The sequence below is a fragment of the Haliotis rufescens genome, unplaced genomic scaffold (assembly GCF_023055435.1).
Source record: "Haliotis rufescens isolate VD_foot unplaced genomic scaffold, xgHalRufe1.0.p SCAF_17, whole genome shotgun sequence".
Taxonomy (NCBI): domain Eukaryota; kingdom Metazoa; phylum Mollusca; class Gastropoda; order Lepetellida; family Haliotidae; genus Haliotis; species Haliotis rufescens.
The window spans coordinates 6,460,219-6,486,365 of NW_025963857.1; the positions used below are offsets into that span (position 1 = coordinate 6,460,219).

A 26,147-nucleotide genomic window follows, 5' to 3' on the forward strand; every position below is an offset into this window, starting at 1 on the left:
CCACCTGCTGGAGATCATGTTCAATATAAAGTTTAATGTGTGGTTTTTGTGTGGTCTTGATAACATAATACATCGTTGTAACACAACATGCTGTATGTGTTATCCTATACGATGCTTGTCATACAAGAAGGTGTCATGGGAGCTGAATGCTTCACGATGGCGCAACCTATTGGACTAGACAGTGTGCGTGTCTTAATGAGCTATTGTCCATCACCATATGCAATATATATTATTTCACATGAATCGTAATCGACTCCGTGTCATGCTAATGCTCTAGGTAACAAAGTGTTGCTATCACATGCGTAAGTAATGATGATTATTGCTGTGTCATTTCATCTGGAATGTTGTCAAGTGTCCTGAAACATGTGTTTCAAAGATTGTTCCTACATATGTTCTCGATATTGTTCCTAAATATGTTCTCGATAGTGTTCCTACAAATGTTCTCGATATTGTCCCCACATATGTTCTCGATAATGCTCCCACATATGTTCTTGATATTGTCCCTACACATATTCTCGATATTGTTCCTACACATATTCTCGATATTGTTCCTACATATGTTCTCGATAATGTTCCTACATATGTTCTCGATATTGTTCCTACATATGTTCTCGATAATGTTCCTACATATGTTCTCGATAATGTTCCTACATATGTTCTCGATAATGTTCCTACATATGTTCTCGATAGTGTTCCTACATATGTTCTCGATAGTGTCCCCACATATGTTCTCGATATTGTCCCTACCCATATTCTCGATATTGTCCTCACATATGTTCTCGATATTGTCCCTACCCATATTCTCGATATTGTCCCTACACATATTCTCGATATTGTCCCCACATATGTTCTCGATAATGCTCCCACATATGTTCTTGATATTGTCCCTACACATATTCTCGATATTGTCCCTACATATGTTCTCGATAGTGTTCCTACATATGTTCTCGACATTGTTCCTAGATAAAGGTTCACAATGGTTGAATCATCCTTTAACACCCTCTTTACAATGATATTCATTGTAAATTATGTGAGTTTCTTAAATTCATTTGAAAGTCATGTTCTGGAGGAAGTTTTTGATCCTAAAATCGTTGTCCGTGATGTTCACAAGATCAAGGGCAGTTTAAGTAATTCAAGATGCAATTCGTATACGCTCAGTTTCATCCTGGTTTTCATGTTTGATTGAAATACAGAGGAATGGTTTGAAATCAACTTTAGGTTATCTTGACATTTACATGTAAACACATTTTCTCATTCCCAATGTGGCCCAGTGGTTCGTTCAGTATATCGGTTTGGTCAATGTCAAGATGACCCTGGGCCCTGTTTCCACTCACTCATCCATGTTATTCATGTTTATCTCCACTACTCTATCTGTGAAGTCCTTATAGAGCAAACAAAATACTGAAAGAGAGACTGACATTTTTAATTAAAACAAAAGCGGAATGTTCATAATTAAGCAACAACAGAACATAGAGTTTCAATAAAATCCTTTACACAATATACGCGTATGTACAATAGTTTAATAGACTTCATAAAGTTTTAAATCTCGCGGATTTCCTCTGTCAGTGCACTTGAAATATGCGTGGTAGAAACCCACGGCTGTCATCACAGAACTCCTCGGTCCACGTGTACATGTTGCGACACCTAGAGACATATTTCGATGAGCCTTGCAGGTGAACGAAGGGGGTGGGAGGAGCTTAGCGTCTCATCTGGACTTCGTTGGCAGAATGCGCTTCTCTGCCCATGAATTGGATGGTTCTGTCTGAAAACAAATTGTCAGAGTTGAGTTCGCAGGTCAGAATATAATCCCAGGAGTCATTGAACAGTACTAAGGACACGTTATATTTGTCAAAATGTTCATAATGAGCATCAGATCAAAATAAAAATGATGATAAGGACGGGTTGATCCGATATTGTATCGTAATTTGTAAACACATCCAACTATTTTTTCCACCAGGTACAATTGATATTGTTTCTTAAATATTTTTCTGTAAAGCAGCAGAATCTCAAATAATTTTCACCGCTATTTTGCCTTTTAGGCCCAATTAAATCTGTTTCGGCGGATAACCGAGACAGGTTATTCTCTAACCCTGGTGTTTTGTTTTATATTTGTATCTGTAACGCTGTAATCTTTAAAAATGTTTTTTGATTTATTATCATCGCGAATTGGAACAAATGGTGTGTTCCAAATCATAAAACTGAAAATCTAAAACTAAAAATATTCATCATCATGAACATGAGACCAAGCCCTGTCTGTTACCTCAAATAATTTCAAATATCAATGTCAAGATGAGCTCCTTGAGGAACCGTTACATATTAAGACATATTTCCCCTTGAGGATCCTTCACATATTAAGACATATTGCACTTTGAGGAACGTTTACATATTGAGACATATTGCACCTTGAGGAACCTTTACATATTAAAACATATTTCACCTTGAGGAACCTTTACATATTAAGACATATTGCACCTTGAGGAACCTTTACATATTAAGACATATTGCACTTTGAGGAACGTTTACATATTGAGACATATTGCACCTTGAGGAACCTTTACATATTAAAACATATTGCACCTTGAGGAACCTTTACATATTAAGACATATTGCACCTTGAGGAACCTTTACATATTAAGACATATTGCACCTTGAGGAACCTTTACATATTAAGACATATTGCTCCTTGAGGAACCTTTACATATTAAGACATATTGCGCCTTAGGGAACCTTTACATATTAAGACATATTGCACCTTGAGGAACCTTTATATGTTAAGACATATTGCACCTTGAGGAACCTTTATATGTTAAGACATATTGCACCTTTAGGAACCTTTATATGTAACAATATATTGCACTTTGAGGAACCTTTACATATTTAGACATATTGCACCTTGAGGAACCTTTGCATATTAAGACATATTGCACTTTGAGGAACTTTTACATATCAAGACATATTGCACCTTGGGGAACTTTTACATATTAAGACATATTGCACCTTCAGGAACCTTACATATTAAAACAAATTGTACCTTGAGGATCCTTTATATATTAAGACATATTGCACTTTGAGGAACCTTTACATATTAATACATATTGCACCTTAAGGAACCTTTGCATATTAAGACATATTGCACTTTGAGGAACTTTTACATATTAAGACATATTGCTCCTTGAGGAACCTTTACATATTAAGACATATTGTACCTTGAGGATCTTTTACATGTTAAGACATATTGCACCTTGAGGAACCTTTACATATTAAGACATATTGCACCTTGAGGAACCTTTACATATTAAGACATATTGTACCTTGAGGATCTTTTACATGTTAAGACATATTGCAGCACGTAAACTCACCTGGAACAGGGTGTGGTGCTGATGGTGGTGGTGATGGACAAGGCAATGTGAGATCAGAGCGCCGGCGCCTAAGGCACTGGTCACCATGGTAACACATAGGGCAATGACGTCACTGGACAAGACTGACACATAGTGCTTGGAGAGACAGGTGAAGGTGAAGGATAAGCTTCATGGGCACCCAAATGACGCCTCCTCCTTCTCAGCTTCTAGGATGACTTCGCAACTACTCAGAGCACAACGTTCATACTTCACAGCCAGTATTGTGGACTCCGAGTCTAGTATCGAAAGGGTTTTACGACTATGGGAATGTCATATTTGCAGAATCTAAATCTGAAGACTAGATTTAATATCTGCAAGAACTTATTCACTGTAACAGTTCGCTTAATCTCTTTCCGGAAGAATCGGCGCCTTTCCAACAACCTGTTCGTCCCATCATTAGGATAAAGTCAACAAAAATCATCTCTTAATCACAGTCGGTCCAAACACATTGCACATCTCTCATTGTCATAAAATGTTAACATTGCACCTCCCACATCGACATTTGGCTCCATCTGGCCTCTCCCATCACGACTCGTCCTTGCCATGCTTCTCGGACTGTAGATACGGGTGGAACCGATGGGCGTGGCCATATAGACTAGCAATTGACGTTGATTGGAGGCTCTTCTTGTATAGGGCGCTACGTATCAACATCTCGTTGAGGGCCGCTGCTGATTGGATATCACTACGTAGATTTAAATATGGATGATTGAACATGTTGCCATAGAGATTACACGGAGATTTTTCATTGGCTGAAGCGTGATAGGCACTAAGTGCTGACATAGAAAACCGCCATGGTGACATCATATTGACAGGCATTCCGGGTGGTTCTGAAATGAGGATAAAAATCCAGTTAGTTCACATGCAGTAATAATAATGGATCTCTTGTCATCAGTGTTGGTGCCCATTCTTGGTGTCCCCTACCATGATTACAACCGAGTCAACTCTTCTCACACCCGTGAAGATCCGTGTTAGAATGGGTCTTCAGCAACCCATTTGTCGTAAAAGGCGACTATGCTTGGTGTAAGGGGCGGTCATGTCTTGGTTGATGCATGTCATCGTATCCCAACTATGTGGGTCGATGCTCATGATGCCAAGAACTGGATTGTCTGGTCCAGACTCGATTATTTACAGACCTCCGTCAAATAGCTGGAATATTGCTGAGTGCGGCGTTAAACAACAAACAAACACAACTCATTTCAGTCCACCAGTCACCGGAACTCTATTGTTGCCCTTGGAGATGAGTTACCCCTTTTTGCGAACACCTGGTCTCATCACTGATTTTCAGTGGTCCATTCATATAATTTCTACAGCTATTTGCCCTTTACGTCAAGTGGAATCTGTTTAGGTAGAAAATCTAGACTGGTTATTCTCTTGCATTGACAATTTTTTTGACAGTTTTGAAGAGAACAGTGATTTACAAGTGGACTTGACTGTCAAGTCTTGAGTACATATGTTTAACCAGTCCATATGTCGATGTCAAATATGGATTTTGTTTATGTCATATCAGGATTATAGGTTTAATAAATTATTAATATGGAGTTTCCAGACATGTCATGTGATAAATGGATAATCGGCTCATGTCATGGGGACCACTCACCACCAGATGTAATCTATGATCAAATACTTACTGGAGTAAAATATATGAATGTTTCAATGATATTCTAAATGAATTATCACGGTCGTTTATACGGCTTCTCTAAAAGGTACTCTTAGTCTGTTTTCCAGAGAATATATTAATATGGGAGTCCATCTCAAGTTGAGAATGATTCGGCAAGTTTAGATTGCCTCCCCTCCTGAAATTAGGCATTGTTCTGGGCTCCAAGGGACCCGCACTACGACCTATCGGAAGTACATATTACGGTATGGAAGTTGGGAGAATCGTGACTCGGACGTCACTTAGACGAACGCCACTATGTGCCGTAAATGGCTGTCGTAACTAGGCTACAACATTAGCGTATGTACGGTAGTTGTAGCAATATAACCGATAAAGAACGGGCCATGAACCTATCAACAACATTCATACATTAGAGATATCCAACTGTGTGTTTTTTCAACACATTCTGACACTTCTACTTCTCTAATTTGTCATCCTACAAAGAAGTGAACCCCCCCCTCTGGTTTTTCTTACGGAAAACGTCATGTACCGCCTGCCAGTGTCTGAACCGAAGAGAAGTCTCCAATTGATGCGGTCGTTTTTCCCATTCTCTGTATTTCACCATTCAAATAAAGACTTCAAGATGAATTCTTTTGATATTATGTAACCTCCTGTGTTTCATTTCTTGCTATCCAAACGTCAACATGGCTTAATCGCCGCATGTCTTTTCGTTTTTATATAGTCATCATCTTTCATATCTTGGAAGTTACTCAAACCGGAAGCAATTTCCGAGAGTGTTTCTATTACAGAAGAAGAAGGCTTAAATTAATCGACACGTTGATTGCAAAATTATTTTTGTATTTTTTTGTATTTTCAAATGTCAGGTGCGGTGAAACATGTGTAATTGAAATTGAAAGGATTATTTCCTTTTCACGATTTCTGTTTTTAAAGTGACAGGGTCGGGGGTGTTAACGAAAGTCCTGGGTTTTGATGACGTTTGTCTCTATCATTAATAATAAAACATCCGTTGTGGATGGCGGGTTTGACAGGATGTGCAATTAGCAGTTTTGAGGGACAACACTGATGATTACCGTCAACACAATTCCAGCTATTTGGGTCTTCTTTACACTTTACTTCTGTCGAATACCAAATAACTGACAAGCATCGCCCCAGTTTTACCACGCTTATTCTGGTAGGGAAGACCAAAATGGGACACACTGTATATCAACTGGGAATCGAACCTGTATGTTTAACATTCGAGCAAACACTAACTGCTTCACTCTTAAACCATTTACCAAATCTCACCCGTGAAATTATTGTTGAACTACAAAATATGCAAATGATCGAATTCCACCTCACGTTTGCTTACAGAACGCAACGGCAACTTAACCAGAGTGGGTTAGAGTCATCTTATGTGGTGGAGAGACCAAAGTGACGCATGTTTTAGATTGTTATACTCTGGTGAAACGCAATGAATAGGTATGGTGATGATAAATCAAGAACCATAATCAAGGCGAATGTTTGATTGAGACCCACCCTCTTAGGATCCTGGTACGGGTATGGGACGCAACTATGTATAACGAAATGTCCCACTTTAACATTTAAAATCTCTTAGGGACCAAGGCTTTTGCCCACGCTCCTGTACATAGAAATGTATGGCATTGTATGTCCATATGAATAAAGGATTTACCTTGGCCTCCCTGTTTGTAGTGTTCCTCCAGCATCTCGCCAGGTGTGAAGGCCTTGAGTGGGGATCGCGCATACGAGTGGTTCTGCAGAAGGTGTTCCATTGTTTCCCTGCGGAAAACAGTGCAGCAATTAGTGAGTGTGTGGGTGAGTATGGTTTTACGCCGCTTTTAGCAATATTCAAGCAATATCACGGCGGGGGACACCAGAAATGGGCTTCACACATTGTACCCATGTCGGGAATCGAACCCGGGTCTTCGGCGTTACGAGCGAACGCTTTAACCACTAGGCTACCCGACCGCCCCAGTGCAGCAATTACTATCCATTGTTTCAATTTACGTCTGATTATCGCGATAGGTGCGACGGCAAACAATATATCATGATTTCCAACTCCATAACAAGAAGCATTTAACGCCAGAGAATCTCGATTATCCACTGCAACAGATTCCATTTGACGTAAAGGGCAAAATAGCTATGAAAATGAATGGTTAACTGAAAATCTGTGATGACGCAAGAGTGTTTTCAAAACCTAAGGTGAATAATGAATCGATAATATATATTTAAAATTACAACAAATTCAAATAGGTTCAACAGGACAATGTGTATTTAAGATTATTCATGTTCGTGATGCCATATTTCAAAAGTCTTCTTACGTTTTTGATGACAACCACCGTACAGGAAGTTTGACATTTAAGTAATCATTAAAGCTTTTGCGCAATCAGCCAATAACTGTATCTGGATCCTATACGTGATATTATTAGTAAATTCAGGCAGAAGATTGAATTACCTGTCAAAATCTGTGAGTCGTGTAGAGTCACGGAATCCTTTAGCGAAGGGATTACTATCAATCTTTAACTTTGTTATCTGAAAAGGAGAACACGGCCACGTTAGAGGGAAACGTGTCACAATGATACATGTATACATTGTAAATTAAGTCATACCACTGGATGAAGAAATTCATAAAACTCACATGCTAACGTGCTTAACAGAACTATTGAATTAAGTTCAATTTTATTATTTTAGAAAATATAATTACACAATGCACATCGAATATGAACAGGGCTTACACCATGAATACGTGAAGCAATCGTTTCATAGTCTTTGTTGGAATAGTATATTGGACCGAACTATAGCTCAATATCTAATAATCCTTAACATGTATGTCTGACTAACGCAGTTTATAACTTGTCTGTATCTAACGCTGTTCAATACTAGTTCCAAAATTTATTTTTTGAAGACAAAAAATAAACCTACCAGCTGATTCTGGTACGCTGTGACGCCAATGAAGACGGTTTCCTTGAAAATGAAGGATTTGACCTTCTCCATGTCAAGGTTAGAGAGAGGGAGCTGAGTGTCATCCGTCTTCTTCAGTAGGTGGATCCGGGGCTGGTACTTGTGCATGGAGTTGAGGATCACCTGCAATACAGACATTCTGGTGAAGGAAAGAAGGAGGGAAACGGATGGACGACAGTTGATGGAGAGACCTTACACACATTGTGCCAACCAACAGTGATTAACTGAAATATTGTTGAAAGCGGCATAAAGCCCATCTCACTCACTCACACATGTATTTCTAGCGCATGGATTTATATACAACTCCGCATATCAACATTACGGATATGGTGAATACTCGACTGTGACGAAACCAACGCTAAGGGCAATCGATATCATTTATCTGTGAGTTCAAACTTCAGTTATTTCCTGAACTGACTGAAACATGTTTTTAAAAGTTGACATCAATATTTAAGTCATGTTTAACAGCTCGAAACGTTTGTCGATTCCTACTTGATTTCATACCTCATTTATTACAGGCCAACGTTACATAGCGAAGCTTTGAATGGTATTTACAGACATACATTAAGGAAACGAATACCTCGATTAACGTGTCTGTCATGTACATATGGTCCTTATCAGTCACTAAGCCATATTTTGTAAACGACCTTGTCATCAACTTCCATTTTCCCAAAGACGAAATCGTCCAAAAATGTAATAAAACTGCCGACTTGTTAATTCCCCACGGCTTGCAATCTAAAGTCACTCCCATTTGAAATCAACATTTCAACTCCCACATCTCACGCCGATAAGTGTCAACTTAGCGTTTGACATAAGGTTTTAAACCATCCAAAAAACGACTGACATGTTTATTTTTCTTCTTGAAGAGGGGAAACGAGTGTGTCGACACCATGTCATTTGAACATACGGGTTATCAGCCCCCCTTTCCGTGGAGCAGGGGAGTGATCTATGCATCCCCAAGCAGCAATAGCGCGACCTAACATAAATTCATGAAATCAGATACGCGGTAAATAAACAGTTGTTGTGGAGTGTTTGTGCTGCATACAAAGCCCCTACATTACCGCTGACACATGCTGCGGTAGATAGGACTCCGTCTAACAACGTACAACTACGTCGACTCCATCACTTTTGGCCTAAACACCAGCCTCTTTAACCCATCGCCATCTTCCTCAAACCAGGGTACTTAACTTGTCCTTCAGGAATGCCATGTATTTCGTTTATCTGATAAAAGATTTCACTCGACAAGTGTCAACGTGACATCCGGGTTATTTAGTAGCCTACCCAGGATGCCATGCTGACTCTTTTTTATAAAGGAAACCTCTTTTATACGGACAGGTGGTTTCTCACCTAAGTGTCCTAATTTATGGGTTTTCGGAACAATATATTGAATAATATATGATACTCAGTTCTTCGCAGATATATGGTGTGTCGCTAGTAATAGTTTCGGATAAACGAACTTCCATTCATTTTATACGAGATTCGGGTAAACGAGGCTTCGTTGTGTTTCAGCGAGGTTCGGATATATGGGTTTCACCGTTGGGCTACAATATTCGGATTAAAGAGGTTCCGTTGTTTAAAGTAACTTTATGGACGGGATAAGTAACATTCCATTTTACCACAGAAGTGATTTTGATTGTCATTCTGGCACCGGGGATTAAACAGCTGCATATATATTGAAAAAATATTAGTTTTAAACGGGTTTTGAAATAGCAAGGGTATCCCTCATAGTACTTTGAATTGAAATTCCAATTATTTTTTTTATAATTGAGCTTAAAGATTCCATTTTAAAAAATTGCATTGACCTCATGAGTCATTAAGTTCGCCATGGTAAACGTCAATGAATATGCAGTGGTTTGAACTAAATCTTCAGTTTTTCATGTACGCTATCCTGTTATAAAGTCGTATTTGATGGATATGTTATTTCAGAATGTATGATTTTGATTACATACCGCACACCTTAAATATTATTACTTCGGAAGTGGATAATTATTCTGTAGTCAATAAAGATTTGAGCAGGTTTCATGACTTAGAAATAACACTTTTCAGGGTTGTGCAGTCTTTATAGAGATATAATTCGTATTCTTGTCAATAGGTGCAGCAAGGGGTCATGGCCGTTCTAACTTTTGTGAGTGAAATGAATGGTGGGGTGGCTTTGGCAGGGTGGGTGGTGGACATTTCCATGTCATATCAAAGTATATGAATCAAGCATTGTTTGCCAATTCTGTTGAAACTGTCTGGTTTCTTAAACCACTTCAGTATATCCGAATTAATTCACGGTGGTATTGTTTGTGTTGACTTAATATTAATAGATAGCATACTTCTAGTGATAGCTTAAGAAGTAAAAGAAAGTATACACTTGAAAATTGGATTCGACCAAAAACAAACGACATCAAAACGTTACTAGAATGACAAATGCCTCAAAAACACTGCAAACTTTACGTCCAAAACCCAACTATGATCATCTATCAATCACATCACGATCGAATACCCAGTTCTTGTTTGTTCATTAGCACCATCAAACATGGGTGTATACTTTCCTTTACCCGGCAGTCTACATACCCCAGTTAATACACATGTATTGATGAATTACTTCAGCGCTTCGTCCATTCACATATAACCCATACATATATCTTATGCAAATGCCAACATCAAAATAGTTTAAAAGAGTGATAAAGTTCATTGCGCTTATGTCGAGATATGCCTGGATTTAAAATGAAATTACATGTTTAAAGTGTACAATCACAGTTATGCATATACTCACATGGCCACTCTTGTCCAGAATATTATTGGTCAGTTTCAGTTTCTCGAAGGACACGGTCTGCTTCATCAGCTGCTCTCCTGTAAAGGGCGAGTCTGGGTGGACATTGAACCGAGCGGGCAAAGGGGGGTCGGCTTTCCCTGCCACCAGCCAGGAGGACCTGTGGTATGCGTACCGGTAGCGCTTGTTGTCCACGGGAACCACGTCCATGACGACGATGTAACGTTGGTCGGGTTCAAGGCCAGTGAAGGACACACGCAAAGTCGGGAACATGCGTCTGCAAAACAAGTAGGATATTGTTACACATATGTTTCTGGTAATGGACGTTGAGATAGTGATGTCAGTGGTCAAGATGATGTAGTGTTTTCCAGTAGAGCAGCCAGAGGCATGACCATGAGATTCATAATAAATCTCTGCCAAAAAGCAGAGACCATTATACGATTCCGACTACATCATGATCATGTGTTTATGAATCACTATCAAATAGTGATACCAGCTGTTCCCGAAAAAGTAAGCGTATACTGCCCCACCGGTGGCACCCGTCACAAACACATGCAAAGGCAACCCAATGTTCACCTGAAAAACCACGGGAACATTCGTACAAGTCAAAATAGGGAATTGCATCGGACATCATTTTTGTCCATGCGTCAAATTTGGAAATATCCTTCACATGTCTACTACAACACCCTTTGACATCTTTGCTGGCACCTTGAATGTTGTAACCTTGATCAAGCAACTTTTAAACGGAATGATAAAAGTTCATTAATGTCAAAGTCCGTTCTGCGTTACGTGGTCTCCACAGACACAACCCACCCTGCCCAAAACAGAATATAGTTTATATAAATATTAATTTATATATGTCAACGCCAGAGAATAATTAGTCTTGATGAAACAGATTATAACCAATATAAATTCACTTGAGACCCTAGTACAGCGACGCAATGATCAGCAGTTTGCCTGCTTCACATGCATATATGCATGATACGTGTATCATGGTGACATAATGAATATACCTGAACACCCAAGTTCCCCAGGAACATACCAGGAACATATACTTGTAAGACACCAACCGTGACCTCAACACTTACAACAGTTTGGAGCTGACAGATTGTAACACATACCACCGTGAAACAAACATGACACTTTTTCCTTTCAGAGCGACAAATCAGAGTTGTTTATCAGTAAAATTATGATACCGATGACTGTGTTGGGTATCACGTCCTGTAGCATAATTGATGACGATTTCCTGTCTTTATGAAAAGAGAAAAGGTGGACAGGATTACCGAACTAGCCCCGCATGTATAGAATTGCCACCATAGGAGCATGCGATGCGATTGTTATCATTACCTCAGTGGGAAAGTCCATGAAGACGTTTAGGTTTTCTCATTGAGATGAAAAGACAGTGTCAAACAAGGTATATCTTCCCTTGTCGATCTTTCACAACTTATCTGTCAAACACAAAATGAAAGTCAGCACTGGTCGGCTGACTAAACTCTTGTTGTGAAGCCTCGCGAACAATGGCAGTTTTAAACCTGAAGTCAGTATTGTTGAGAGCCCCGTTACGTACACATACCACCCTGGCGTAGAAAAACACTCGTGATTACCTCCACGGTAACCTTATACTACGGTCAAGGTTTAATCGGGACAATTTTCTAAATCTCCTTTTTCAGTGAGCGCACGTGTTGGTTTTCAAGAAAGGGCCGGTGTTGTCTCCCTGAATCGATTTACAATTTGCAAGGTGTGTTTTCAGCGTGGCACCTGTCGTCATTGAGGCGTGTCTCCGGCAACGGAGCTACATGCGAGCGTGTTAAGTGAGATGTACCTGGGTTAGCTGCTCGAACACAAACCCCCACTCAATTTGGTCGTAGGGTCGATACTGTCGCTTACTGTGTGAAGCATAGATTCATTGTTCTGCGGTTCAGTTAATGAGAAATAGGCTAATGAGATGGTGGGAGATATTGGCATGAACTAATAAAATGGTGTCGTTGTCCAATCGTGATAACACCACGATAGCAGTTATCCTAAAATGAGTTGTAGGCAATGGTTCATAAACCGAGAACACGAAACCTTCGAACGATTTAGATTCTATATCCACATGTCCCGTTTCAAGTAAAAAGTGGGGTGGTGGGTGGGGGTAGCCTAGTGGACACTGGGTTCGACTACCCACATGGGTACAATGTCCGAAGCCCATTTCTGGTGTCCACCGTCGTGATATTGCTGTATTGCTAAAAGTGGCGAAAATCTATACTCACCCACTCACTCATTCAAGTAAAGGGCAAAGGCAAACATACTGAAGTATTGTCAGAGATGACTCATTCCAGAATAACTATAAGACGTCAGCACCTGATCATCAGAATGATCTGGCCAAACAGATTGACCATTGGGCGTCAAAGGCAAAAGAGTGGTAGACATTATATGAATGGACCACAGAAAATCAATGATGAGTGCGATTTACGTTCTGGCATACTTTATAAGCAAAGGGAGCATGCAATCAACATATCAATATGAAACTTCCTTGTATCGCTATCACACGAATGCAGGTAGACGCAGTACCTTCAAGAAGACACCATTTAGTGCTTTGTTTGTTTCCAGCGGTCTGTAAATAATCGAGTCTGGACTAGACAATCCATTGATTGACATCACGAGCATCGATCTACGCAATTGGGATACGATGACATGCATCAGCCAAGTCAGCGAGCCTGAGCACCCGATCCCGTTAGTCGCCTCTTACGACAGGCACAGTCGCCTTTTACGGCAAGTATGGATTGCTGAAGACCTATTCTAACACGAATCTTCACGGGTTCTATTCAGTGCTAGTGTCACATGTAATGCATTTCCAACATTGATACCAAATGAGAGTCCTTCATGGAGCGTCACGTCCTTGAAACATTATTGAGTGCCAAATGTCACTCCCATGGTCATCAACACAGCGTGAGCATTATTCCTTATACAAAACACGGAAGACAGATCAGAAAATATAAGCCAGGAAGCAAGAAAAAAAAACTTTAGCGAATGATTAAGTATTCATTGTCACCTCCAGTATAACCTTGTGTGTGAATCGGTACATAAAATGGCCGTGTCGAAAATGGTGGCAGAATTTATACCTGCCCGGTCGGAGGTTAATTTCACCAGTGTGTAACAGCTCAGTTCGGCAAAAGACGTGTCAAGTTACTTATGGCGTGGAAGGCTCAACAGACTGCCTTGATAATAGAGAATGAACCGCTTATATCACATAATTAGACGCTAGAAGAGAAACGTTTTACTTGTGAGGCTACCTCTTGTCAAATATATTCATTACCCGTAGGCGGAATTATGTCCTGTGCGACAGGGGGTGGATCGTTGGAAGACACGGGGGTAAAAAACACGGGTGTGTTAAGATAGGGCAGTCCTATAGCTGATCCTTTACAAAACATTTGTCTTTTGTGGCGTTTTGTTCTTGTATTGATATTGGTAAAAATACATTTTCAAAGCAGCGTTCGTTCTGTCTGGATTAGGGTATGGATAGGCTGGATTATTCCTCGCGGTCTGTGAAGGTGTAATGAATGTGGTCAACACATGTTGTGTTGGTTGAAATGTGTAATTAAAGTACAAGTTCAGATTTCTTAAGTACACAGTAAACAGTGTTTCTATTTTAACATGTCATGTTAAAAGTGTTTTGAAAATGAAATATTTGTTTTCATCATAATATACTGAACAAAAAAAGTTAGGGATCATGAATAATTGGGGGCAGATTTTTGTAGTGAAGACTGAGCACATAATTTCATAAAAATATCCCCAAAAATATTCATGATCCCTAACCAATTGTAAGAAGCAAAACCAAGAGCTTTTAATGAAGTACACGACTAATTAGCATAGAAACAACCTCTAAATAAGAATTATGTTTTTATTCTCGTAATATCACGGCGGGAGATGCCAAAACGGGCCACATTCACTGTGGGGATGTCGAGAATCAAACCCGGTTCTTCGGCGCGATGGACGAGCGCTTTAACCACTGGGCTACCCAACTCCATCGCTCCGACAGTGCACGAAATTGCAAGTGCCCGAATGTCAGTTGGTTTCTTTAAATGTGATTCATCACGAGGCAGAAGAGACTAAGAACTACATTTGACTCGGGACTTATTCATAAATGATCTGACAAACTATCCGAAAAACTTTCCGATGTAAATGATTTGAGAAAAGTTAACTTAATTAACCATAGTTCCTAGCACGCAAGCATTACCTCATTCAATAATACTATCAAAAGAAAAAAACAAAAAATGTTCTTCTTTCAAATCCATCTCCATCAAACCAAGAAAACATACACTCCTGGTATATTTTTTATGTTCTTTTCTTTTTTCTCCAAATCAAAATTCCTGAATCGAGTTTCTTTTTACGTGTCGTGGTTTAATCCATCAAATTTCCGCTCGTGGAAATTTAACTCACGTACAATATTCGAACATTGGCTCAGACGACGACAAGGGTGTCGTGCACTGATGTATATCTAAATATAATTATGCCTTCTTTGTTCTAGAGGCCACGGAATTAAGCCCAAGTCAAGTATCCGCTAACCTGAGATCGTTCGAACTAACAACCCTATTAAATCTAGCCCGAACTGATGGCCAACGTAGGGCAAAAGAGGCGGGGAAAGTCGACCAGTTTCAATGATGAAGAGGAAGTTTGCGTGTGTGACTACATCCAACTCCGTGAGGACATACGGGGTAATATAGTTAGTAATTTGATGAAGGCGATGTCGTCACCGCAACGCACCACTGTTATTTTCTGATAGTGTTTTGTGAAATGCAGCAGCGCATTTTATCTTAAGTCGACAACCCTATTACCGGGTTTATGTTCCGTAGCGATCTGCTCGAGCAAAAGGCATACATCAAACGCGTACCGAGTAATGAATGTATTTCAAAAAACAAAGGCATCGTGACAAATTACTTCTTTTTAACCCCGATAAAGGCTAGTTCAAAATAACTCTTAATTTTCTCCTAACGTAGTGAACGCGTAAATTATCCGTATAGGGAGACATTAAATCCTCACATTGACAAACGGAGTAGAGATCGCGTTCTGGCGACCAAGCTTAATTACATGATACAAAATTGCCAATAACATAAGTACTAGCGAGATGAAGGCGACAGGAGACCCCGTATAAGAGTCTTGCAACGAGATAATGCTTTAATTGGATTAAAGGATTCAGTGATGATAGTGGTTGTGATATTTCTCCGATGAGGGAATGAAGGAAACCTTGGAAATGAGGGAAATAAAAACTTTTATCAAAGAGACAAGAAACTAATTGACTAATCTATTATCATGGGAGTGTCCCCTATTTAGTGATATCCTCAGATCATTTGAATGAAAATGATATTGTTTATTCCGCCCCGATTGGCCAAGTCCAATTATATAGTCGTCTACAACACTTATCTGAAGAAATCTTTAATTAAAAGCTCACGTTACCTATCTGCGGAGTTGAAAAGTTTTGAACTTTCTCTGCGATAGTTTATTGCCCCCATCGTTCCTTAGAAGATTACAAAAGACCCATGTACACGCAGAGCAATGTGTCGTGAATAATATACAGTAGAGACAACCACGGCCGAATATTATAAATAAGACCGAGATTAGACCAGAGCGTTTCATCCACTGATCCCATCCGCCATCTGGATGACGTTTATCTTTTTAACCAATTGTCTATTGATGCGTTACATGTATTTTTATCATATTTATCTCCATCAGCTTTATGGATGTGGAAGCAAACTACAAAAGGTTGCATCCACATCAGGATATATGTGTCATAAGTAACAATGTTCTAAGAAGGTATGTTAGAGAAAAAAAATAAAAAAAATTTGCATCCATGTTAGGCTTCCTCGATAATCAAAGCGTTCTGTTAATATGATTTCCAAAGTTGAGTCAGCTTACGTCGTGATCCCTTACACTACTATCAAGCTTTGTTGCCACATAAGTTAGCTAGGGACTGGTGCAACAGAGATCGTGGGGTAATTAGTTTGAAACGACAACAGCGCAAATCATTCTACATTTTTTGTGTTGATATAACGAGGGTTCTATCTTACCAGTTTAGCGGTTCGTGGTTTGGCAACATGTGAGTGTATTGCGTTTTATTCTAAAGCGCAATAACAAATTCGAGAGACATTGGATGATGTCTACAAATGATAACATAGGAATCTGTGGATCATGTTGGACCGTTATAAATGACTTTCACTTACAGAGATTGTTTCATTTTGTTTCATTTCTACATCCGCATACGAGTGTAAGGCTAGCTGTTATTTGAAAAATCAATAATCTTACTTCTCAGCAACAAATGAATGATTGTATTGAATAATAGTATACACAATTTCACTATTGGCTTCAAGCATGGTGTAAAGAAGTGATGTGGAAGAAAATGGTGAAGCTTCTGTTAAGCGATGGCCACAATTCGAAAACTGTGAAAAAATAAACAAAAATAATTAATTAAAGTTAGGAGAGAACATGACGCATGTCCACCCGACACCAGTCACACTTAACAGCGCTCACCTGCTGGCGACCCCTGACGCCCATTGCGTATATAGACTGGAAATAGTCAGAACGATTACGACTGTTTTGGGGGGTTTATTTATAAGGGGGCTACGACAGATTTTGAATAAGGTGTATTTTGTTACAAGAGGCATGTGCATGCGTGTGTGTGTGTGTGTGTGTGTGTGTGTGTGTGTGTGTGTGTGTGTGTGTGTGTGAGAGAGAGAGAGAGAGTATGTGATGAACACTTAACGTGTCATATATATGCAGCATTGTATATACGACTCATTATTAATGAGCAAGAATGCTATTATTTATAATCGAACATTATCATAGTGACCCATACATTTTCCATACGAATTATGAAAATCCTTAACTCCAGATTTCAATAATAACGTACAATACCACATCTCCATTGCTAAAAGGAACCCGGCCAAGTGATACACACAACGTTGGTGTTAGTATCGTCGGTTTGATTTCTCTTCCCATTTTAGTTGGTACACAACTCAACATACCTCAACATTACATTAAATCAGCACCTTGCATCAACAGCCAATATCAACACCCAACATGGATATGACAAACGGATTTGTCGTGGGACAATCGTGATAAAAGGGAAAACTTGATTATGACAGAGAGATATGAGTGTATTGTACAGTCTAAATGGTGGGGGGCTATAGACATTGTAAGTGAATTTTACGTATCCGTCAGACATAACACGACCATTGTTGGAATCGAACCCGTACCACGAACAGACACACCGACCACTCGCCTACTAACAGCCTCGTTGTGCAGGAATACGAATATCCACGGGACATGCTGTTTAAGCACACGGTGTGCTAAAATACAGATGCGTCATGTGCTTAAATGTCGTTTCTGGGAATAAGAAAACTACACAGTTACGTCACCGTAAAACTGATGCGCTCCTGAAATTGTTAACATTTTTCCAAGACGGCGGCAGGTCTTTATGAACAAGATCATACAACATGATGAATTGGTTAATTGTTTCCTAAACGCCACGTGACGCTGAATGCACGTTACAAGCGAGCATGCATTAATTACACTGCAAACGGAAAGGTTTACGTAAAGATAAGTACATAACAATTGACTTCAAAATATGTCACGATGGTCGGATCCGATAGATTGAATAATCAGCATTTTACTCTACCAGACGATCGTTTTAACCAATGACGGTTATTTGAGACAATAAATAGACACATTTAGACCATAAACTACCTTTTTACTGTCATTGCACAATCAGCCAACTATTGAAAGTAAGGGAGTGAGGTCCTCCCATTTTCGCCGCAGGGGGGCCCTCAACGTCTGGCAGAGAATAGGGGTAGTCCTTTAGCATTCACACAAGATTTTATGGGACTTTTATAGTCTGATTTATTTAAGATTGACTCGCGAAATGTGAGCATGCGTTTAATTACTGATCACGACAAAGACGGAGTTTCCCGTGAATCGCCACCACAGAGACAGCTCCCAACAAATAGTCGTTGACCGGTAATTATCCAGTTGTAATTGGAAAACTGTTTCTCCATCACCTGCGTTCAGTCTCCGCCTAAATCCTCCTCCGTAATGATATCATGGGGTTGACATAACAGGGCAATTTATGATCACCGACAAGGGATAATTTGACCGCGTTAAAATGTTGCTACAAGTCTAGATCATCACAAATTAGCACATACGACTGTTTATGGGTCTGTTGTGGTCATTTGCCGAGCGTGGCCATCCTCATTATCGTCCCCCTATATACGACCATTGTCACTAAATGCTACGTCTTTTGTTCAAACAGCGATTGACAAAGCGAGCTGCGTTTGACACTCCGTGACGTGGTAGTGTAGAGGGCGATCGATTCTGGTATTGTTGAAACATCTCCAGTAGCAATGATACAATGTCCCTCTCTGGGCTTAAGTCCTCCTGGTGTATTCAACAGCAAAATAGTCGATGGATATTATGAATCTGGCATACCACTACCAACATGCTTGCTGCACTGTCAGAATGGGAATGATAAACTATCCTACATCACAAGGAATGTGTCTGACTCGTTTTCGTTAACTGCGTATTCGCATATGCCATTTGCAAGAATGTGGAATTAAAACGGACTGCAGTTGTAACTATCTAAGTATCAGTACACCATATTTAGTCGCACGAACATAAAACCTTTTCCTGATCTAAATTAACCGTAAAGTGATCCCATACTAGACATTTTCACATTTCTTGTTGCTGCAGAAAGGGTCGTGTCGCTTTTATTTCTTTGCATCCCAACTGATAGACGTCGACACGAGTGGAAGTTCTTTCCGTGTAAAATTAAAACAATATCGACTAAGACGACTTTGACAATGAAATGCAATATTAGAATACTACTACAAATAATTCAGTACGGAGTCACTTCAATATAAAATCCATCTGAAATACCCAAATAATTCAGAATTGATGTTTAAACTTTGCGTCATCGAAACATATTGGTATACCAGTTTGTGCGAATTATTACAAAATGTGTATCTACCTGCCGGTTTTCGTAATAATCATTTCAGTTCCAAGATCGTGGAACTTGTCCCATAATTCTTTCGTCTCCAGTCGGCACTCAACACAGTCTAGTTCGCCAACCACTTTTAGTGTGTCGTCTGCGATTTTGCTAACTTCCGGTGTGTCTACTCTCTCACCATCAAGAGATTCTGAAACATTTGAAGAAAGAATATTCGTAAAATTATAAGTGTCTAAAATATTCTCAATTACAATGTTATTTTTTTCCTCTAAGATATACACATATTAGGGTATTTTATGAGATCACATCTTAACTAACAACACACACAATCAAATGATATCTTGAGATGTTATTGATCAAATTGAGCGTACACTTGCAACTGGTTTGATGGTTAAACGTAACAGACTCCTATTGTTCATACCGACGACGCATACATTGTGGTGGGTGTGGGACATGGGAATGACGATATTTATCTAAGCAATTAACGAGTTTCCGATATATCGGTTTAAGTTTTTGAAAGAAACTGATGCAAGTGAGGTATGAGGTTTCAAATATTTATTTTGATGAGGAAAGTATGTTAAGATAATCACAACGATCACACATATCGAATAAGGTTTCAAGGAAGTTTAAGATACTCTCATGATTTTAACTAACAACTGTATTAATATCAGCGAAATATTATATTTCTCCTTCTCATTATGTTATAATATGTAATATTCGATCGACGTGTTAAAATGAAAGTGATATTTTATTGTGCAAATAAAGTTTGCAAATTAGCAACAACCTTTAACCTCGGTAAATTGACCCATTGCATCTTAATTAGCTGAAAGATATCACCGTTTGAAGTTTACAAAAATATTTACACTTCGCTGGTCATCCTTAAAACATGTGTTAGCGTTCAGAATAACGAGACATGCATTTACGCAAAACGCTGTAATTAAGATATCGCAGAAGTTACATGTAATCGAGTTATACAATGTTAGTTTATATACTCGAATTTCTACGTCAGAAAATCTGTAATGATCAAAAATATCAATTTAACCCCTGAACAATTCCCATCAAGATTGAACTGAGTGGGTGGTTTGTGGCACTTCTGGGTGACTTAACGCTGTTATCTGTAGGACGTAAGTAGAGATATCTACTGGCTTATCATGGTGTTAGTTGCAACTTGTTCATTGACATACAGTGTTTCATTCATGGCGTGAATTCACGGAACATGTTCATTCATTTTAACCTGTCCATTGTAACCGGCGATTATATGTTCAAACATGAATTTTGAAACAGTACAGTAATTCATATGTGAGACATCGTTTGAGTTTAGGTTTATTTCATGACGGAAAGCGTATTGAAAAACGAGTTTTTATGTGTTTCCTTTAAAGAATACAACTACAAGATTATAAGTAGAAGAATGATAATAATGTTAAATTATAATGATGATCTATGATGGCGATATGCTTCAGTAGCTAGTTATATGTTGTGAAAACGAACTACTATTTAATATATTTTATCACATTTTATTTTCTCACATAAATGATATATTCTTATTAAAATTATGTACACGGTAAAAGAATAATTTATCTCAATACCGTTATTTGGGTTTGCGGCTTTACAGCTCTAGGCTATATACACACCATATTAAACACAAGTTCTTATATTGACACATCATATTAAACATTAGCTCTTTTAAGGGTATTGAATGTGAAGAGAATGACATCTTAAATTATAATGATACTGACTTGATTAGATTTATATATATACGTGTAACTAATTTAAAAATATTATTCACTGTTCTGCTGTCGAGTCGATCATTATACTGTCGTGATCAGTGTAAACTCTCTATGCTGAGTCTATTGGCTGTTTCTGTTAATAAAACAGTAGAATCTCTCATAGACTACTGTAAAAAATGCTAATAGTTATTGTGTAAATAATCAGTTATGTCATGTTATGTGAAAATGAACAACGGAAAAACGCATTTCTATTACTATTGCCAATCGTGTATCATTCTCACAGACCATATTTTCTTTAATGCGTGAAATTATGTCCACATACCGCATTGATATAACTATGTCTTAAATATGTATGCAGTTATATATCAACATGGAGACAGTTGCATTGAATGACGTTTATAATTAGTACAATAAATATGACATTGTACGTAAAATACAACACAGTTATTCTCATTTCTTACTCCTCCGAAGACTTTTAACTAGTACAATAATGTTTGTTCACATGTAATATCGCGGGAGTATAAACAGATCACTGTGTAATCGGCATTAAATGTGGATATACATGTCCATTTATGGAACGCGTTATGTGTTATTTCGTTGAAACACTTGTATTTATTCTGTACTGATATTCTCTGGCAATGACGTTTATGTTTACACGTAACACTGTCAAGAATAACCGTCATTTCCGATGATTATTTTGTATTCCGTAGCATATAACAATAACAGTAACTATAAGAGGGTATAGATGTTAACAGCACAGTGACTTGGAACCGCCCAGAGAGCGCCAGGAAACAGCTCTTATCAGAGGGAGAATATAAAGTGTGTGTATTCCCTCACAGAAAACAACGCCAAACGTTCACGCTGGAACCCATGGGCGCTGAGATATTGCAGAGACAATTTGAGAATTCTTGGAGCCTGAGAAAAACTGGAGGTATTCTAACTGACTACGTAAACCCTACAAAATCTTAGGCACGGGGATTTTTTAACAAGGATCACGAAAGCCCACCAACGACGCCCATTGACAGAGTGTATACAGTTGTGATGGGGAGCGCTGACTATTGTGTCGAGTGTCGGATGCCACTTATTCTACGTAAAATATTAGACCTTAAAATGCCAAATGTACCATTTTCATTTCTTTGGGTCTTATTGAGAGTGATTTATTGTCTCTTGACATTTGTTCACGATTGCAAAACATATGGAGTGTGTATTTTTAAATAGTTGTGATATCTTATTACTAAAACATGATCATTGCTAACATTAAGCTACTAAACTAAAGACGTAATGTTTAACTGTTTCATAGTTTCTTATTATATTGAACGGTCTTCATTTTTTCTCATACCATCCCGAATACACAAGCGGGTCTTCATATCACCCCCTGTTCATAAATGTAAAGAACTGACATATGTCTTATTTGAAAGAAATATTAAATGTAAAGAGATTCTTACCAACTGTTATTTCAATGTCGTCGTCGTCATCGTTTTCTGGCTCTGGGACGGGCTGCTGAGTTTTTGTTGTTAATGACCCCCCTAGAATAGCAGCGATACTGAAGTTGGTGGTCTTTGGTGACGGGACGGAGGATTCTGGCGTCACCGTGACGACGTCGTCGATGTCAGAGTCCTCCACAACAGCAGGTGACTTGTCAACAACATCATCAGCTTGTACGTCCATCCTACGAGCGTAATAGTTCCTGTTCCTGGGTGAAGTAGATTCTTAACTTGTGTACTGTGTTCCGTCTAACTCCACTGTGCTATTTCTGATTCATGCGCCTATTTCACAAAGTCTTATCCTCTGTTGTTGACTTCTCAAGTGAAATGGTCCTGCCTCGTGGAAATTACCACAAGAAAATAGAATTCAGACTAATCATCAAAACACAATCGCCTATCGCACGCAACCTTTCTCAGTGGGTCTATTGCCAACAGTATCCCCTCCGATCCATGTTACGAGCGCTGTCATTGGCTAATGTGAAGTCGCCATTCAGATAATGTAGGCGGGTCTATGTGTTCTGCTCGCGGATAAGGTATCACTTAATTGGTCGACGCGATACCGTCTCTTTCAACACATAACAGCTTCCGCTAGTCTTGTTACACTCGGGGGGCTAGAGAGGCATTTAATCACGTGACCCCTGACCCTGTGTCCCTAACTCATGCTGATGGCGAGGCAAGGCGACACTGTGGACTGCATCGACACAAAGCCGGGTCATATTACGTCGACTAAAGCCACAAGCTTCACTTTGTTTGTGATTGTGTATTGTTGAAGGCAATACAATATTTCTTAATCTCACCATATTTTTTAGGCTGAGGAGTGTCGGGGTTACAAACGTTTTTAATCCAGCGTCTATAAGTAATGGGAACTCCCGTCCTACGATAAGTCGCAGACCGATTTTAACACTACCCTGTTTTTCTCTCACAGCGATGTTTATATAACTGAAACAAGGGCAATTTATTCTTGAGCAAAGTGTCACTAAATGAACGGCAAAACAATGCTATTCGCCCTCGCGTGTTACATTGAATTGAAAAGGCTACGCTCATTTTTTCAGTTTGATTACATTCTCCTCACAAACCACATTTCTTCATTGTAATTTCGAAAATGTTCATGAGCCTATCAATCATTATTGTGGGGGGAAATCGATATAAAACTATTTTCTGTACTCTGAAGATCTTATTAAAACAATAATCTTAAAACTATCACAAAACAAACCTTTCTATTCCAAAACCCAACAATTCGTTCGATTTGACCTGTAAATTTAACTTCTATTTGTCAATCAGAAAATAGTGAAACTGTTTGAAGAAGTTAGTATTTTATCGGATGAACTCTTACGAACAGCAGTCGTTATTTTTTTTGTCTATCGGGAATACTTAAATATATGAATAGATTAACGTTTTATGGATACTGTGGACAGTGGTGCATCCAGACGGTTGACGCGTCCGGGTTCAGTTCCCATGAGTGAGTGAGTATGGTTTTACGCCGCTTTTAGCAGTATCCCAGCAATATCACGGCGGGGGACACCAGAAAGGGCTTCACACATTGTACCCATGTCGGGAATCGAACCCGGGTCTTCGGCGTGACGAGCGAACGCTTTAACCACTAGGCTACCCGACCTCCCTTAGTTCCAATGAAAAGCACGTTGTTGTTGTAAGTCATCGGTGGTCGCCGTCGGGAAAAACTGTAATACTGCTGAACAGAATACTCACTTATGAATGTCGACAAGTTTCAAATAATGAACAGGTACGGGTATACATTTTTTTAAGTGTAACTGTGTAATATAAAATCTAAGGTCTATTTCTACCGTAGCGTTATTACATGCCAGCAATAGGATTTTCATATTTCAGACATATTTATCAAAAGTACGTTTTCCGTGACACATAAAGATAGAACGTTTGTTAATTAACATGCGTCATGCATACACCATAATAAACTATGTTATATGTAACCTTTATTAAACATTTTATGTGTAAACCAATATTAAACTTGTCACATGAACATGTAAATATAAATTATCAATGCAAGAGACAAACCATGCTAGATTTTATGTGGAAACAAATTTCAAGGGCAAAAAGCTGTGGAAATTATTGAATGGACCACTGAAAATCAGTGATGACACCAGGTGTTCGCGAAAAGGGTAAGCCTGTCCTGCCCTAGCGGTAGCACCCGCCATTCACAGAATTTGCATAAACAAGTACATGTGTAAGTATGTATTGCCTGACGCAGCACAGCACGTAAACCATGATTAGTAGTTATGTGTGAACCATAATTGTGACCCTGACATGCAACGTTTAACTCTAATCAAGCATGATTTATATACACATATGTATGAAATCGTTATTTATAAAACATAACTTCACTTTATGTGTATAAATCATGGTTAAAAAATATGTTATGTGTGAAAATAACGTCCTGGGTGCCAGAGAATTTTCTCATACGACTCTTGCTGAGAAGTTGTTTAATTAAGGTTGCAACATTCAAGGCCTCAGTAATGCTTTCAAAAGGTAGACATGTATCAGACATTTCCAAATTTGACTCACAGGTGACAAAAATGATGTCCGATGCAATTCCCTATTTTGACTTGTACCATACGTTCCCGGGTTTTTCAGGTGAACAATTGACCTGCCTTTGCATGTGTTTGTGACAGGTGCCACCGGTGGGGAGGGTACGCTGACATTTTCGCGAACACCTGGTATCATCACTATTTGATAGTGATTCATAAACACAGCTCATGATATAGTCGGAATCATACAATTGATTATGGTTATAATAGATTTCGATTGAATATGGAAAGGGTTTTGTTGCTTTTATTTATATTATTATTAAACAACGTTTAAATCAGCCGTGCTGTAACTTAATGAACTGTGTTAGTATCGTGATTAAACTGTTAAGTTGACATGTCTTCCTATAAACTATAATTAAGTCTGTAAGTGTTAACTACGACTAATACTGTCATGTGTATATGGAAATAAAAGCGAGAAATACAAGCAACAACGAAAAGGACAAAACCTTTTATCATAATTGATTTCAAATTACTGGTTTACATGCAAATTCGAAACGTCAACGCCAGAGATTAACCAGTCTCGAATATTTGTTAAAACAGATTCCAAAGGGCGCAAAAGGCAAAATATTGATGAACAATTATATGAATGGATCATTGAAAATCAGCGATGCCATCAGGTGTTGGAGTTAACCTTGTTAAAGTGAGTGAGTGATTATGTTTTTACGCCGC

General features: G+C 38.8%; 1 protein-coding gene across 1 annotated transcript; it reads right to left on the bottom strand.

Moving 5' to 3' along the window:
• Nucleotides 1–1,407: 1,407 nt before the first annotated feature.
• On the bottom strand, nt 1,408–23,344 carry LOC124140829 (T-box transcription factor TBX20-like). Its single transcript, XM_046508645.2, has 8 exons — nt 22,879–23,344; nt 19,728–19,896; nt 10,733–11,006; nt 7,933–8,094; nt 7,466–7,542; nt 6,683–6,789; nt 3,360–4,225; nt 1,408–1,762 (listed from the first exon to the last, which is right to left on the bottom strand). The coding sequence occupies exons 1-7, from the start codon at nt 23,099–23,101 to the stop codon at nt 3,924–3,926; spliced, it is 1,314 nt and encodes a 437-aa protein (XP_046364601.2). The 5' UTR covers nt 23,102–23,344; the 3' UTR covers nt 1,408–1,762; nt 3,360–3,923.
• Between the last annotated feature and the right edge of the window lie 2,803 nt (nt 23,345–26,147).